Source organism: Macaca thibetana, chromosome 9 (assembly GCF_024542745.1).
Source record: "Macaca thibetana thibetana isolate TM-01 chromosome 9, ASM2454274v1, whole genome shotgun sequence".
Lineage (NCBI taxonomy): Eukaryota > Metazoa > Chordata > Mammalia > Primates > Cercopithecidae > Macaca > Macaca thibetana.
Genome location: NC_065586.1, coordinates 111,087,862 through 111,105,857, shown reverse-complemented (window position 1 = coordinate 111,105,857; position 17,996 = coordinate 111,087,862). Strand labels below are relative to the sequence as shown.

Here is a 17,996-nt window from a genome sequence, read left to right as displayed (position 1 = left end):
GAAATACAAAAAAAGTATTCAGTACTAAAGAAAATGGTCAAAGATGAAAAAAGAACAATGAAAAGATGGCTCACATATAAAACAAATGAAAAGATGGTATAGCAAATCAAACCATGTCTATAATTACATTAAATGTAAATGGCCTAAACATTCCAATGAGAAGATTGAGATTATCAGATTAAATAATAAATTAAGACCCAGACATATGCTGCCTGTAAGACACTGACTTTAAGCATAAGGAAACATAACATCTAAAAGTAAAAAAAAAAAAAAAAAAAGAAAAAAATATATACCGTAAAAACACTAATTTTAAAAAGCCAGAGTGGTTACGTTAATAGCAGACACATCCAGAAAAATATTTAGAAAAAGAAATACTATCAGGAATGAATACAGACATTCATAATGACAGATCAATCTATCAATAAGACATTACAATTTTACATGTATATGCCCCTAATAATAAACCTCTCATACAAATATAGCAAAAAAAAGTGATAGAACTGAAAGAAGGGCTGGGTGTGGTGGCTCACGCCTGTAATCCTAGCATTTGGGGAGGCTGAGGCGGGCAGATCACTTGAGGTCTGGAGTTCGATACCAGCCTGGACAACATGGTGAAACCTCATCTCTACTAAAATACAAAAATTAGCTGGACTTGGTGCCTGGCACCTGTAATCTCAGCTACTTGGGAGGCTGAGGCAGGAGAACTGCTTGAACCCAGGAGGAGGAGGAGGTTGCAGTGAGCCAAGACCACGCCACTGTATTCCAGCCTGGGGAAGAGAGTGAGCCTCCCTCTTGGAAAAAAAAAAAAAGAACTGAAGAAGTCCAACATTGTAATTGGAGACTGCAGGTCTCCTCTCACTGTAACTGATTGGCAAAGTAAACCAAAAACAGAAAACAAAACAAAGCAAAACAAACCCCCCATTAAGGCTATGGAAGACCTGAATAACACAAGCAACAAGCTTGACCTAATTGATATTTACAGAATGACCCACCCAACAACCATGAAAGCACATTCTTAACAAATGTACATGGAACAAATTCCAAGGTAGACCATTTCTGAGTCATGAAACAAGTCTTAACAAATTTATAAGAATGGAAATCATGTATTTTATGTTCATGTATTTTATATTCTCTCACTGTAATGAAATTAAACATCAACCAGAGAATTTTATATAGAAAATCCTCTAATATTCAAAAAGTAAATGATATACTTCTAAGTAATAGGCAAAGTGAAATATCATAATGGAAATTATTTTAAATTGAATGACAACTTATTGTAACTTATGAGATGCAGCTAAAGCAGTGCTCAAGGAAAAACTGGTAACATTAAATGCTTAAGTTTGAAAAGAAGTGACCTAAGCCTCTATTTTAAAACTAGAAAAAGAGCAAGTTAAACCTCAAGCTAGCTCCCTGAACTATACACTTAAAATGGTGAATTCCATTGCTTATAAATGTGACGTTAAAAAAAATTCCTTTAAAAAATAATTGAACTTAAAAGGAAATTCACCAGGGTCCAAAATAAAGAACACTCTGAAAACCAGAGTGATAAACACACTTGTTGATGCTACAGCAATCCAGGTAGTGGGAAAGGGAGGCACGATTTACTCCTCTCTGTAACCAAAGGGTTTGCATTTTAAGTGGGGATGGAAATGAAGAGGTAGGTTTTGGAACTGTGATACTCGCAAACACAGACATAAAACTGGCACCCTTAAAGGACTATACATTTAATATAATGGTAGACTACAACACAATTTACCACAAACATAGGGCAAAAACAAGGAAGCTTTTCTTTATTGACTTAGGCTTTAAATTAAACAAAATACAACACAACAATAACAAAACACCTCTGCAATGATCATTTACGATAAGGATTTTGGAACAGCAGTATCTCTGGTGTGCCTAGCAGAAACAATCCCAAAATCTCTCTGGAAGGACACTCTCAACCCATGCACACACACTCCCATAAAGTCTCACTGAATTAACTCATAATCCAAGTTCGCAACACAAAGAACACAAGGCAGGACACAGTCTTCCTTGGCTGAGAATGGGGAGATTCAACAAGCAATATTAGAGCATACTCCCTAAGAATTCCAGATAACTGAGTTAACAGAGACTATTAGGACTAAATAGACAATAAGACTAAATAGACTAATAGACTACATAGAAAATGAGACTAAAAAATACACATAAAGAAAAACTCTAAGAAATCAGAGAAGATAAAGTAAACATGTGCCTAAATGGTTCAGATGAAAACGTAAAATACTTTGTGGTGATAAGGATGTGGAACCATCAGAATTCTCATACACTGGTGGTACAGCAACTTTGAAAAACTGCTTGCAGTATCTACTAAAGTTTAACATATGTATACTCTGTAACCTAGATTCCAGTCTTAGAAATATCCATCAGAGGCAGGTCATGGTAGCTCACGCCTGTAATCCCAGCATTTTGGGAGGCTGAGGCAGACAGATCACCTGAGGTCAGGAGTTTGAGACCAGCCTGGTCAATATGGTGAAACCCTGTCTCTACTAAAAATACAAAAAAATTAGCTGGGTGTAGTGGCGTGTGCCTTTATTTCCAGCTACTCGGGAGACTGAGGCATGAGAATTGCTTGAACCTGGGAGGCAGAGGTTGCAGTGAGCCGAGATTGCACCATCCAGTCTGGGCAGCAGAGAGAGACTCTGTCTAAAAAAAAAAAAAAAAAAATTCCAACAGAAATGTGTGCATGTTTACCAGGAGACAAGTGCTAGATTGCTCATAGAGTATTATTTAAAATAGTCAAAATTGAAAGCTAACCAAGTGTCCATCATTCAGTAAAATAGATCGATAGTGGTAATAACTGAATAATACTAAAAAATGACAATGAACAGGAAGTGGGGCCTTTGGGAGGTAATTAAATTTAGACAAGGTCATGAGGTTGGAGCCACCATGATGGGGTCAGCATCCCTCTAAGAGGAGGAAGAAAGACAAAGCTTCCTCCCTCGGCCATGTGAGGACACAATGAGAAGGTAGCCCTCTCCAAGCCAGGGAGATGGCCCTCACAAGAACCCAACCACACACTAACACCCCGATCTCAGACTTCCAGCCTCCAAAACTCTGAGAAACAAGTATGTTAAGTCACTCAATCTATGACATTTTGTCATAGCAGCCCAAGCTAAGACAGCCAAAATATGGAAGAACCTCATGAATATAACTTTGTGCAAAAGAAGCCAGACATAAAAGAATACATATAAGAATACATCACATACTTCTATTTATATGAAGCACAAAAACAGACAAAATTACTAATCTACATTGTTACATGAAACACTAATCTATAATCTTGATGAAGCAGTAGAGGATTCTGGAGGCCTTAGTGATGTTCTGTTTCTTGACTTGTTTGCTGAATATAGACATGTTTGGTTTGTGAAAATTCACTAAGCTATACAGTTATGTGTGACTTTCTGTACGTATATTAAATACCAAAGTAAAAAAAAAAAACATTTTACTAAAACCTTAATGAAAGAGTAAGACAACACACGAAAAAAGAAGAGGCAGATTTTGGAGGAAAAAAACCTGGTGTAGAAATAAAAACAAAAGGCCAGGGCAGTGACTCACGTCTGTAATCCAAAACTTTGGGAGGCCGAGGTGAGAGGATCACATGATGTCAGGAGTTCAAGACCAGCCTGGCCAACATGGTGAAACCTCATCTCTACTAAAAATACAAAAATAAAAAAATTAGCTGGGCATGGTAGTGCACGTCTGTAATCCCAGCTACTCAGGAGGCTGAGGCAGGAGAACCGCTTGAACCCAGGAGGTGGAGGTTGCAGTGAGCTGAGATTGCGCCACTGCACTCCAGCCTGGACAACAGAGTGAGTCTCTGTTTCAAAATAAATAAATAAATAAATATAAAACACAAGAGTGACTGGAATAAATATACGATTGTTAAACAGTAAATAAAAATAGGAAAAGGCATTCATTATCTGGAAAAGAGATTGGAGGAAATTCCCCAGTATGCAGCATAGTGGGATAAAGAGATGGAAAATACGAAAGAGTAATTAGATATACAATAAAACAAAAAGACTTAAATAGGATTACTATTTAATCTGGAAGAGATGCAATATCCAAAGAAATGAAGGATGGGAATTCTCCAGAACTGATCAATATAAAAGTTCAGGTTCATGAGGAATGAGTTCCTGAGCAAAATAATTACTAATTCTCTACACTTGGAAGCCTAATATTTTAGTGTTGGAGAGATTCTTCGAGATGGACTAGTCTGTCTCCTTTGTTGTAAGGATAAGGAAACTGAGACCCAAACAGATTAAGTGATTCACCTAGGATCAAAAAGTTGACTAATGGTAAAGATAGAAATAAAGTTAATATGCTGCATTTTAAGGGTTATGGATGACAAAAGCAAAATAATCCCCCAACTTCAACTTTCCGACCAGTATCACTATTTATAGGAGTAATGTGAAGATATGCCTGTTCATAAAGAGAATTTAGCCCACACATTAACAAATGAAGGCACTGCTGATTCAACTACCTTAACAAATTTGCTTAATAAATAGTATTTAATGAAGAATTAGGACAAACTAGAGCTCTGCCCATACATTCCTTAGAGAAAGAAATTGTTTCAAGACAATCCCTCTTTAAATTTAACTACAAGGCCATTATACTCATTTCAGTGCATAAACCTCGTATCTATTATCTTTTTTTCTATTTAAATGTTTCAGCATTTTACAGTGCTTTTGAATTACATCTTTTTCTATAATATACATCATGATATAAGGTAAATTACTTACTTTCTTTAAAACAGAACAATTCACCATCTAATTGAACCTCAAAATGTTCATTGTAACTGATACAAATTTCAAACTGGTCAGGGGACATAAAATGTACTGAAGATCTGATACAAAGCACTCTTATTTAATACAGTAAATCATTTCTGATGATGAGTCAATGGTTTGTTTTAATTCAAGTATTTAAGAAAAAAAAGACCTAGTCAGTACAGGTAGAGGAAAGTATGTTTAGCCTTTATTCGCATTTCAAAACTTTGAATTTGCAAAGAGCAAATTTCTATTACATAAAGGTCCTGGATTTTAAGACTATAAATAAAATAATTCTATGACTTTTAACAACTTTTAAGACAATATTTTTCAAATATAAAAACCTTAAAGTGTCAAAATGAAGTGATTTGGTATGTTCCAGGTTGAAACATTTTCAGATTTTTAAAACCTTTTACCGTTTTCTTACAAGTAAAACAACTTTATTACGTCATGAAGGTTTAGACCTAGAAAAATATAAGACACAGAAATTTCTTGAATATTTTGACAAAAATGAAAAAAAAAATTCAGTTGGAATTTAAATACCAGACTATCAGGGAAAACTAATTTGTTTTATGAATGAATCTTGAACTTTTCAGAGTATCTCAATCAGTTTCAACTGCTTGTAAGAGCGATAAGATTTTAAAGTTTCAATAAATTTTAAACTTTTCATACTTATTAATCTGACAACGATAAAAGGGGAAGAATTATTAGAATTGCAAATTTAGTTACCAAAAATGAAAATTAAAACTATAGTTAGCAAAAATGAAAATTAAATCTAAAAGGACAACAGACCATGAAAAATCCTTCTATCAAGTATTTACAACACAAATAACTCATGCAAATATGTACATAAATCATTAAGATATTTATATAAATGAACAAAGTATACATATAAATCACATAAAAGCAAATCAGAAAAACTTTGATTTCTCTCCTATATTTACTAAATTAGAAACAACATATAAAACCCCTACTCAAATGGTAACACTGTAAAATGTTACAACTCTTTGGGAATGCAATAAGGCAAACATAAGTCATAAAGTTCTTCATATTATTTCACTAAATAATCCCCCTCCCAGGAATTTATCATAATCAAATTTAAAACTACTTAAGTATTCAGCAATAGATAAATAAATTAAGAGTATGAAGTAATATAATTAAAATAATCATTATCACAACTAAATACATATAGATAATACCAAATGAAAAAGTCAATTTAAAAGTGTAGGTGCCTTAAGACTATGTGAACAACAAAAAGAAAACAGTAATATAAAAATTTAAATTCTAAAGTTACTACATTAAGATGGTAGAGATAACAGTAATTTTCCCATTTGGCAAAATTTCCTTCAGTTTTAAATATAAAAGAAAAAGGGTGACTATCATTTTTTAAAAAATTGTCAACAATCTCTACTCCCTCTATTAGTAAACTCTATGTGTCAATTTTTAAGTTGAAAAATACAGCAGAAATACCTCCGATGTGTTCTAAAACCTAAGTATTTTTCTATTTGGACTTTAACTTGCAATGGAAGAGGACATACTGTAACCTGTACCATTCCAACAGGCAGGCGCAGCCACTGCCACCTTTGGTTGACACACACTGTGGGGCACCGGATATGAACAGTTTTAAAACTGCACATTTTCATTTTATGACATTGTGTGTTTGGTATGTCATGTTAATGCATCATGGTATTAACATTCTTTTTCCTTACAATTTTGTCTTATACTAAGAATTGTTTTAATGTTTTCATTTAAAATATGTTGCCAATATGCTGAAAATGCTGTACTGATGCATATATAATATTTTACATTGAGTTTAAATTGGGTTAAGCACAAATAAAACTACTTTAGTTTACATATTTTAAATTTCAGAGTTAGAGATGACAAAGTAGAAAAACACCTTTAAAAAGAAAGACAAAGCATAAACATCTAAAAACTTGTATTTTATGAAATTTCTCATGAGTCTTCCTTTTGAAACCGTATTTGAGTAAAGGAAGAGGGATTTAATGTTTCCACAGACTGGCTGCATAATATATTGCTTTCCCACAACAAAAATATGAAGCACTCATTATATATGAAGTTTACTATTATAATATGGCTGCATTTAAAAAATTATGGTAAAGAGGGATAGGGAACTTTCAGAAAGCTATCTGAATGAAAATGTTTGAGAAGAACTGTTTTTAAATATTTAGAGCAGAAGAGATTAGCTGGAAATGCAGGGCAGCCATCTCAGCATCTATTTATATCTCTGGAAAGAGCAAACAAAAGAAACAACGTCATCGGGATAACGCCCTATAGAGAGATTTAAATAAATACTAAAGAATAAAGTTTTTAGTTGAAGACACATTCTTTACATTTTAAAAATGATGTTACTTAATAACTTGGTACAAAGTGCTTAACCACGTTGAAATTACCATGAACATATCTCATAGCTGCCAAAATACAAAACTATAGGAGCTGTCTTCTGCTCTAACGGTAGGAAGGTGACTTCAATTATTAGTCTTCTACTTATATCCTGTTAGTAGTAGCAGTAATAATTTGGTTCATTTACAAATATTATCAAAGTTTATTCATTTCCAAGATCTAAACTAACACAGGTATTACTAGATGATGGCCATTTTATCAAAGAAATGTTTTTAATAATAAACTCTCCAAAACACAAGAAAGAGATCAATAATGGCCACTTTAAACAACTTAAAGAATTTCATTAAAATGAAGCCACCAGGAAGCCTAAATAAAGTAAAAATAACACTAAATTATGTTCATTTTTGTGAAACTAAAGAAACATGGAGCTCACACATTTTTTTCTTTGATTAGAAACTTGTTCAACTTTTTCACAAGACACAAGACAGATCAAATTCAGAAAGTTAATTTTTCTGAATCTAATCATATTCATATTTTCACAATACAAAAAATCCTAAAAGAATATTCCACAGCCGGGCGCAGTGGCTCAAGCCTGTAATCCCTGCACTTTGGGAGGCCGAGGCGGGCGGATCACGAGGTCAGGAGATCGAGACCATCCTGGCTAACACGGTGAAACCCCGTCTCTACTAAAAATGCAAAAAATTAGCCGGGCGAGGCGGCGGCGCCTGTAGTCCCAGCTACTCGGGAGGCTGAGGCAGGAGAATGGCGTGAACCCGGGAGGCGGAGCTTGCAGTGAGCCGAGATCAAGCCATTGCACTCCAGCCTGGGCGACTAAGCGAGACTCTGTCTCAAAAAAAAAAAAAAAAAAAAAAAAAAAAAAAAGCACATTCCACAACACAGCAAACAACTGAGCAACTGCAAGGCCATTTATAATGCATAGCAAATAAATTATATGCTATTGAAACTGTAAATGATGGACGTTTTTCTTCATGCAAAAAAAGAAAAGTTAGAAATATTGTTTGTCTTTTGAATGTAGCTTGTCATTCTGCAACTGCACACAGGATTCAAATGTCAACTAGAAAATGATGATATTCCCAGGTCAATCTCAACACGTCTTAATTACATCATCTTCTCCCTTTGGCTCATTTAGAGTTATATATTCACAGCTCAAAACCTGTTCATTAGACTTCTCAGGTTTTGATTTTTTAAGTGCCAGCTCTGCTGGGAAAAGAGATGAGCAATGCTCAAGAGACTGTGCAATGTCATCAATTGTCCATTTGTCTTCAGGAAGGGCATGTTCTTCTAGCGTAAATGGTCCCTGTTTGGTTCGGGTCAGCTCTAGCACATTGGCACAGGAAGACAGTTCTATGGCAACAAAAGGTGGAGAAAAAATCCAGAAGATAATTGATTCAGTATTTCATAGTCTATAATTGTTCAAATGACCGTACTCAATTCAAATCTCTCAAAATCACCTAAAAGCACGAGTATAATAATCTAAGAACCAAGACCCTGAGATAAAGAAATGATTAAGTAGCAAAATAATACTTAATAATCCACCTTATAAGCTGCTTTAAAATCAACAAAGAACTTGCACATGTTTCTGTTATTTAATTCATGCAGCAGCCCCATGAAGATTACCCTCACTTCACAGATGAGATCGTATGACCTGTCCAGTGCAACAGCTGCCAGTAAATGGCACAGCCAGAACCGAAACCTTCTGGCTATTTATAAAGACTGCGGCTTCCAGTTCAAAACAATTTGAAAATAACTTTTAGAAGGTTAAATCTTTTTTTTTCCCTATCCCTAGTTTGAGTTAAAATCTTTTGTACTTCAAAAGATGTTGGCCCTAAGTTCATTATTCCTGTCTTCATTTTCTGTTCTCTGTTTCTCTTCTTTCCCATTACAAGCATTTCACTGCAGCTGCTGAGGCTGATAATTGCAAGCCAGAAACCTACAATGCTTTTAAAGCTGAAGGCAGCAAGAGTTCAGTTCCTAAGGCCAGTATTCAGAAATAAGAAAAACGGAAAATTCCCTCTTCCCATTGAAAAGGAGTATTGCTCTCTAAATGATAATTCATAATTTATTTTTATGCTTACCTTTTCCAATGTCACTGACCAAGCTTCTGATATAAAAACCTCCTCCACATTCAACATCTGGAATGTTAACAGTGACATAGTAAATTGCTAACCTCCTATGAAATCCACTTTACATAGAAATGATGCCCCTAAACAAATGTAAAAATGCACTATGCAAACAATTGAGTGATAAAATATTTATGCACTAAAACATAAATTATTCATCCAGTAGCATATGTGTTTGTGAGATTGAAAAGTCAGAGTGTGGAGAAAGCAAACAGCAGAAACTCATGAACACATTTTAAATTAACTGGCAAGTCATACCACTTTAATACTTCAGCCTTGTTCATTTAATAGGTTTTAAATAGTTAGAAATCTCAGCTTTGCTATCATGAGCTGTAGATTTTTAAAAATATTTTCAGATTTGTATGCCTTGTTCATTTAATAGGTTGTAAACGGTTAGAAATGGTAGCTTTGCCATCATGAGCTGTAGATTTTTAAAATATTTTCTGATTTGTACATTCAAAAAAAATACAACCAACCAACCAACCAAAAACCCCTTTTCACAGTGACAAGAATTATGTTTGGGGTACTGCACTACACATGAAGAACTCAGTTTACTTAAATGTTCTCTTGGAAATACTCCTGAAGAAATCATAAAACAACTTAAAATTATACAATGTCCCAGAACTGAATGTAAATCTAAATATCTTCTTAACACAAGTTTATTGGTTAAGAACAGGGCTCTCCGTTATTTTTATTCATCAGCAAGACTTCCTGAAAAGAGCTACCACATTTCCACACAAAATGACTACATTCTAGCTGCTTCAAGTCTTACTGGTACAAATAAAGTCATTTGGGAGAATTAATCAAAACTCACCACCTGGGGATTTTAATCACCCCCCCGCTTTCTTCAGTCAGCTCATGGTTGGGGGCCACTGCTGAGATTAAAAGTGGGCACTGGGATGAAATGCAGGTGTGCTAGCATTCTTGCATGATATTTGGCTTGAGTGAAAAGATAGCTCTTTTGGCCTGTTACGCTCTCCCTAGTCAATAAAGTATTTCTGACTTAAATGCAATCTGAAAAACCTGAGTTTTTCTTGCTTTCATAGAGAATATCTACTCTGCCAAACCAGCTGCTTCATTTTCATGGAATGGAGCACAACCTTTTTAAGCGTGTTTTTTTCATTATCTGTCAAATATTTTAGAAGCAGGAACTTGAAGAGACAAAGTGACTTTTTTTTCTAATGATACAAAACCATATCCTGCAGAAACATAACACAGATAAAACAATAGTGCCCATCAAAAAAAGCAATACAGTTTAGATTAAAAGATTTGGGGACATTATTTTTAAAAGGAATCCTATTCAATCCACTGTGAAATTAAGGGTAGGCCCAATTTAAAGGAGTCTGAGGATTAAGAACTACAGCTTTGGATTCTTCACAGATCTTACATGTTAACAACTTTCTGCAGCCAGATCATAAAATTTCCAAACAACAGAAATGAACTTTTTAGTGTTTACATTTATTTCAAATATGTATTAGAAATTAAAATTCATAACTTGAATTTAAAATGTGACTATGTATTCAAGAATACATTTCTGACTTACCCGTTTTTTCCATATTTGCAGGATCTTTAATAAGTTATAGGTGGTGAAGAAGGGGGTGAGGGGTTTCTTGTCCAAAAACTAAAAATGCTTTGTTTTCAATGGAAAACTAATGTCAATTCTAAAACTGAATGTATGGGGTACTAGCCAAGGAAAAGCATCCAAAAGATAATAAAAACTAAAATTTAAAAAGTATATACTCCTTACCTACTCTTCTCTATAGAGATCTAAAGTATGTTACTTTCAACTTTCTAGTAAGATAACATAGTACAATACATGAAACAGTCAGCCTAGTTAGAAAGGCATTTCTCAACCTCCATATAGCTACAGGTGTCTCATTAAATGTGTTACCAAAAAAGTATGAAGAAATCCTAACTTTCCTTAAATTCAAATTTTAAAAAATCTCCAACATCCTACAGATCTATTAAAATGACACAAAAGTAGCCAAATACAAATCAAAAGTACATGTAAATACAAATGATTTCTAATTTCTCCATCTTACCTAATGTGAAAAATGGTGGCTGGAATTTTTGAAGGGAGATACTGTACACAGTCACTGGCCTGGCAGGTTTTGCTTCTACAACTTCACCTCTCTTCATCAAAGTCGAAAGTCTCTGTCCATCTTTCTTTAATGCAGAATAGCTTGTGAGATGAGAGAAGGAGAAAGGAAACGAAAGGAGAGCAAGAATTGAGAGGGATTTGGAAAGATTGAGAGATTATAATTCCAGATTTGGCATGGAAAGGAAGGATGACTGGCAGTGCTTGACAATGAAAATCCTTCTGAAAAATGAATGAATTTTTAATTCTAACCTACTCCATAATGCTGTCATGGATAGAGTTTCTAAATATTTCTAAGGCTGATATAACCTCATTCTGGCACACAATAAGCAGTGTTACCAATTTTATTCTTTAATCATTTTTCTGGAGATGATCTATTCATGTCTTGTCCTTACAAGTCCTCATTCTGTGTTAAAGGCACAAGGAATTTAGTAGACTCTGGTCATAATACTCTCCAGCTATATTTCCTTGAAACAATCTGTACTATAATATTCATTTTTATATAAGTTACCAAAACATTTCTAAGAAGGTAATAAGCAAATAATCTACTTAGCGTACCTTAGCTTTTCATGATGAAATTTTACTAGAAAACAAAATCCTTGCAATAATCATAGAAAATACTAAAACAATCTTACACATAAATATAAATAAGTTTAATTTATTTTAACAATGATCCAAAATTATGTTTATGCAGATCTTGCCAAAATTTTTAAATTTTTATATTTGAGGCAAAAATCATGAAAAAGCATCTCCTCAGAGATATTTCAATGTTCCTTAAAAAAACCCAAGCTTTTAAATACAAAATAAATACTAAAATCTAAAAAAAAGTCAGAAACTTATCCTGACATATCCTTTAACCAATTCAGCCATTTTTTTAAAAAAGGCAATTTGCTTGAAATGGTAATGTGCATGAAAATATGGCTACATGGTATTATGATCTGAATGCCAAACCTCCAAATTTATATGCTGAAATCCTAACCCCCAAGGTGATAATATTAGGAGGTGGAGGCTTCTGGGAGGTAACTAGGTCACAGGGTGCAGCCCTCATGAAAGAAATTAGTATGCTTATAAAGGAGGCTCCAGAGAGCTGCCTTGCCCCTTCTACCATGGGAGGATACGGTAAGAAGGTGCCATCTGTGAAGGCATCTCAGGCCTTCACCAGAAACTGAGCCTACTGCACTGTAATCTTGGACTTCCCACCCTCCAGAACAGTGAGAAATAAATTTCTGTTGTTTATAAGCTACCCAGTTTATGTTATTTTTGTTACTGCAGCCCAAACAAACTAAGACAAGCAGTAAAGCAATCTACTTATATTTTTAGTAAGTTGTAACTCTCATCGGTTTCGCTGGTTGCAGAGAACAGTGAAGCAAAAGATTGTGCCCAATAGGAATGGTCTCAGCACCTGACATGCAGTGCACATTAGGACTCCGACTCACAGCTCTGACTTCCCTTCCAGACTGGACTGGTCCCTCCACAACAGTTCTAGGAAAAGAGACATCTCTGGGCTCTAGAACTGCCCTGATGTCTGTTGATAGAATCAGAAAAGCCAATAAATACTGTAATAGGACAGATGCCAGGTTGTGGCCACACTCAGAAACAAAGGAGACCACATTCCACTCCCTCTTAGAGAGTGTTAAAAGCTCCACATCCTGTCTCACCTTTACTTGAACATTTGGCACATCAGATTTAAAACCTGCCTTGCCATATGCTAAGAGGAAACTCGTGTATTTTAACTAGAGTCATGTTACCCATTGGAAAAGAAAACATTTTTCCAAATTTACTAATTGAACTTACAGGGGGGGAACTTGCATTATATTCCCAGTAAATTTCTGTAGAATGCCTTCAATATCTTCTTGTGTTATTTTATCTGCCAAAAATCAACAAAAAAGACACTAAAACAACCACAGAAGTACATGTACTACATTCATAGCACCAACAGCCCTGAAATTTCATTTACAATTTTTTCCAAAAAAGCATGTATTACGGTGTATGTTTTATAGCCAAAATTCTACCTTGTTAAGAAGAATAAAATATACATTAATGAGATAAAAGAGGGAGAAAGTCTTATATTCTCTATTAAAACAATTTCATTTGTTTCAATTTTTCTCCAATAAAAATAATGCAATCATCTTATATATATACTCAGTTGGTTCTGACTATGGCCTTAAGAAGATCTGAGGAAAATCCCACATTAGCTATAGAAATGATCCTGCAGTAATTAATAATGAAGTGATCAGAATACAAGCAGCAAAATAATCCCTGTAAGTTCTTTTCTAAGTTTCTCTAGGGATCAAATATTGTAAATAACTTAATGTGGTACTTAACATTAACAGGCATTATCCACATTTTAAGTTTTACCTGGTAAGATTTCAAATCTGTTTTATGTTATGGCAGAAATTTTACACACTCACATTCAACTCTGTTGTCAAGTAAAATTGCATTTATCTGTCCCCCCCAACCTCCCCCTTCTCTATTGTTGGAATTTCTCTCGTTTTACATGAACACTCACAGCCAGCCTCAAAAATAAGCCAGTGCAAAAAAAGAACACACATAAGCAAGGATTTTAGCATGCTTACTAAACAAGCATTTTTTAAACAATGATTTTAGAAAATGTGAATGAAGACATACACATAAAGCTTTTAATATCTTTTACTTAGTCATGTTTTCAGCTTTTGTTTGGTATTGCTTCAAACAAAATGATGCAATATTAAAGCAGAGTTCTAGCATGGCCCCTGAGCAAGGGTGACATGCAAATTAGTGAAGTGTTCCATATTTTACATATTTTATCTTTATTTATCTTTTTTTTTGTTTTTTTTGAGACAGGTCTTAATCTGTTGCCCAGGCTGGAGTGCAGTGGTGTGACCTTGGCTCACTGCAACCTCTGCCTCCTGGGTTCAAGCGATTCTCATGCCTCAGCCTCCCAGGTAGCTGGGATTACAGGCGTGTGCCACCACACATTACTACTTTTTGTATTTTTTAGTAGAGGCTGGTTTTCACCATGTTGGCCAGGCTAGTCTCAAACTCCTGACCTCAGGTGTCAGGTGGTCCTCCTGCCTCAGCCTCCCAAAGTTCTGGGATTACAGGCATGAGCCACTGTACCTGACCGTGTTCCATACTTAAAAAAAGAAAAAAAAAAAAAGACAAAAAGTACAGTTCTATAATTTTAAAAACTAAAACCTATGATACATTGAAATTCAGAATTTTCATACTCAAAGATGTCTTCATACATATTTCGTATTTAGTAATAAACTAAATCACAGAAGTATTCTATTATCTGTTTAGTTCACACCCAGTGGTAAGAAATTTCAGTGCTTTTACCATTTTGTAGAAAATTTATCTAAATTTTTTATTCTGGTATACGTGTATTAAATTTGATTTTATTTGAACAATATTAAATAAAAACGAGTATGCTTTGAATTACTCTTCCAATACCAGAATTAAAAGTCAGCATGGAATACTATGTCCAGATTTTAATATCAACCCAGCAAGACAGTTTTAACCTCAGTATGACCTTGACCCTTAAAAGCTAAACACAAACAAAAGACTAGAATCTACTAGACTCAAACAGACAGAAGAGCTATAAAACTCAAAAGAATTTCTCTAGCACCTAGCAGCTCCAAAAAGGCAGACCTCAGATAGCTGATCTGTTCATACTGTTTCTCAGATATATCTCATGATACAGATGAGGATTTTTCTATGAAAAAATTTTGGTCTATGGCAACATTAAGACATTATTACTAGTGGAACCTTAGTTATACAAATGTAAGATTTCCAGATCTAGACAGCCAATGCTGTCACCGAGCTGGCACTTGCTGAAGGAAATGCCACTGCTGACAAAATTGCAATAGTTCACAACTTGGCCACATATTTTTTAAAACAAGGCCAAACAACTTTCTACTTCTGCTAAGCTGGTCTCTTTACTGACACTCCTGCAACTGTGTACTCCTTTGTGCTGCTTTGGTGGCCCTCTTTTGCTGATGTCACCACGCACATGATGACAAGATGTGTTCTTTCTCATTCTACTTCTGCCACATTGTCTCTTTCTCTGACTGAACATGTCAAGCATCTGTGGTTTGTGCTGTTCACTCTATAATTAATCATACATAATTTTTAACTATTCTCTCTTTCTACATTTATTCTCTCTTCTTTCTACATACTCTATTTCTACACACACACACATACACACACGTAGGTATTATCTCACCAATGAAATTCTAAGCTTCTCAAAGACAAAGATAATTTTTCTTATATAGCATACACTATTAAAATGGCACTCAGGACATCTGCTGAATTTAATTTGCTGAAGAATAATAGAATCTCAAGGCTGAAGGGCATTTAAAAGTCACCTAGGCCAATCATCCATCTGATGTTTGAATTACTAGGCAGCCTACACAGCAAGTTATCTTATAATAAAATCTAAGCTTGTGGTACATGAGTATGTAGTACAAACTGGCTATATCTAAAACATGATATAAGTCCAATCGAAATAATAATAATTGTTCTTATGACATAAGTACAAAGACTCTACTTCCAAAGTATTTAAAAAGAAACAGAATAAAATGTCCACAGTAAATATATCCAATAACTAGGCAGAATAAATATATTTGGTAAAAGAGGTACAAGTGTTGTAGGTAGTTATTTTTTGTTTAGTAAATTAATAAGCCATCAAAGTGACAGCATTCATTTGAAATTAACTTTTAAAAATCATTTTCATAAAATGAATATATACAAGATCATGTTATACATCATTATTTCCTTAAAATTTTACTCTTCCAGTGAACTCACAACATGATAGTTGAGACTTAACTGGACTATAGAGCTAAAACCAATATGATTGAGTTAAAAACCGTATTTGACTATGATAGAGTAACTGTGACTGGATAAATCTTGCCACCATAAACAGCTGTTAAACAGGACAAAATATATTAAGCAACAATTTCTAGACAGACAACAGGCAGCAAGGACCGTAATCCCTGAGGAAAGAGAAACAAAGCAAGTCCCATGATCACTTGCTTTTGTCTGGAGGTGCTTTCTTAACTGTGGGACAGACAGGGGGATAGTCAAAGCACAGTGATCTCACTGAACAGAGATCAGAATCTGAGGAAGTAATGGCAGCTGGAATTTGAGGAAAATACACAGAGAAAGAAATGTCTATGAAGGCCCCCTTGATACTCTGACTAAATTCTAAGCTGTACATACATATATACAGAGTCTCTACAAAATTAACTAAAGAAGTACTACCAAAGTTCTTACAAGGCTGGGGGATGTTTTAATTTTAACCATCCAGAATGAAGAAACTTTGCTGAATGCACAGGTCATTTGACAGACATCCCAGAAAAGTCATGCTTTAGGAGCAGAGCTAATCTAGACTGGGAAAAAAGTCTACTTTAGAGCCATTCTAATATAAAATCTATACAAAAAACAACTAGAACAAATAAGTGAGTTTAGCAAGGTTGAAAAACACAAGATCAATCTACAAAAATCAATTCCATTTCTATATACTACCAATGAACTACTAGAAACTGAAACTTCAGAATTTGAGGTACTCAGAGATTTCATAAACAAAGGATGTAAAGATCTGATACTGAAAACTACAAAACTATGGCTATAAAAGACCTAAATAAATGAAGACAGGTATCTTATTTCATGGGTCAGAAGACTCAATATTGTTTAGATGTCAATTCTTCTGAAATTGATCTATAGCTTCAAAACAATCTCAAACTGCCAGCAGGCTTTGAGTGTGTGTGTATAAAAATTGACAAGCTGATTCAAAAATCCATATGGTAATGCAAAGGACCAAGAAAGCAACTTTGAAAAAGAACAAGTTGGAGGGCTAACACTCCTTAATTTAAAGACTTACAAAGCTACAATAATCAAGACAGTGTGGTAGTGGTTTGAAAAATAAATACATCAATGGAATAGAATTAAAAGTCTCGAAATAAAAGTATGCAGATATGGACAACCGTTTTTTGACACAGGTCCAAAGGCAACCACAGAAAGGATAGTCTTTTAAAAAATGGTTACAAAACGATGTACATATGCAAAAAATGACCTTGAATCCATATCTGAAATCATATTCAAAAATTAAATCACAATGGAGAGAGGGGCATAACACTTTTATGATGATAAATATGTTCACTATTTTCATTATAGCTATGATTTTAAAGGTGAACATATATTAATTTTTAAAATTATATATTTTTAAATACAGTATTTCTGTATGCCAATTATACTTCTAGAAAGCTGTTTTTAAAAAATAAATAGGGTCTTCAAACTGAATTGCAGTAATGTATTTGGGGTGGTGGGACATCATGGCTGAGCTTGCTCTTGGGTAATTTAGGAAAAGTTATTCGCTCTAAGTTTGATATTCAAAATAAAAGAAAGGTCATAAGGGACTATTATAAACAACTTTATACCAATATTTTTGAAATTTTAGATGAAATGACAAATTCCTAGGAGAAAAAATTATCTATATTGATATAAGCAATAAAAAATAGTATAACCAATAGCTGGTAGAAAAAAAATCCAACCCATAGTTTAAAACCTTCCTAACAAAGAAAACTAAAGAACAGATGTCACCCTGTAAATTCTACC

At 34.3% G+C, this 17,996-nt stretch overlaps 1 protein-coding gene and 1 non-coding gene across 2 annotated transcripts in view; one reads left to right on the top strand and one right to left on the bottom strand.

The window, feature by feature from the left end:
* Positions 1-8,075: 8,075 nt before the first annotated feature.
* The window catches only part of TRUB1 (TruB pseudouridine synthase family member 1), a 37,492-nt gene continuing 27,571 nt past the window's right edge, over positions 8,076-17,996 (bottom strand). Inside the window, exons 5-8 of the mRNA XM_050804265.1 lie at positions 13,197-13,269; positions 11,347-11,486; positions 9,260-9,316; positions 8,076-8,528 (exon numbers count right to left, since the gene is read on the bottom strand). Of these exons, the coding sequence (XP_050660222.1) occupies positions 8,269-8,528; positions 9,260-9,316; positions 11,347-11,486; positions 13,197-13,269 (530 nt within the window). The 3' untranslated portion in view covers positions 8,076-8,268. The remainder of the gene's footprint in view (positions 8,529-9,259; positions 9,317-11,346; positions 11,487-13,196; positions 13,270-17,996) is intronic.
* On the top strand, positions 14,072-14,179 carry LOC126963460 (U6 spliceosomal RNA). The gene has a single exon (XR_007729095.1). It is a non-coding gene; the product is annotated as a U6 spliceosomal RNA (small nuclear RNA).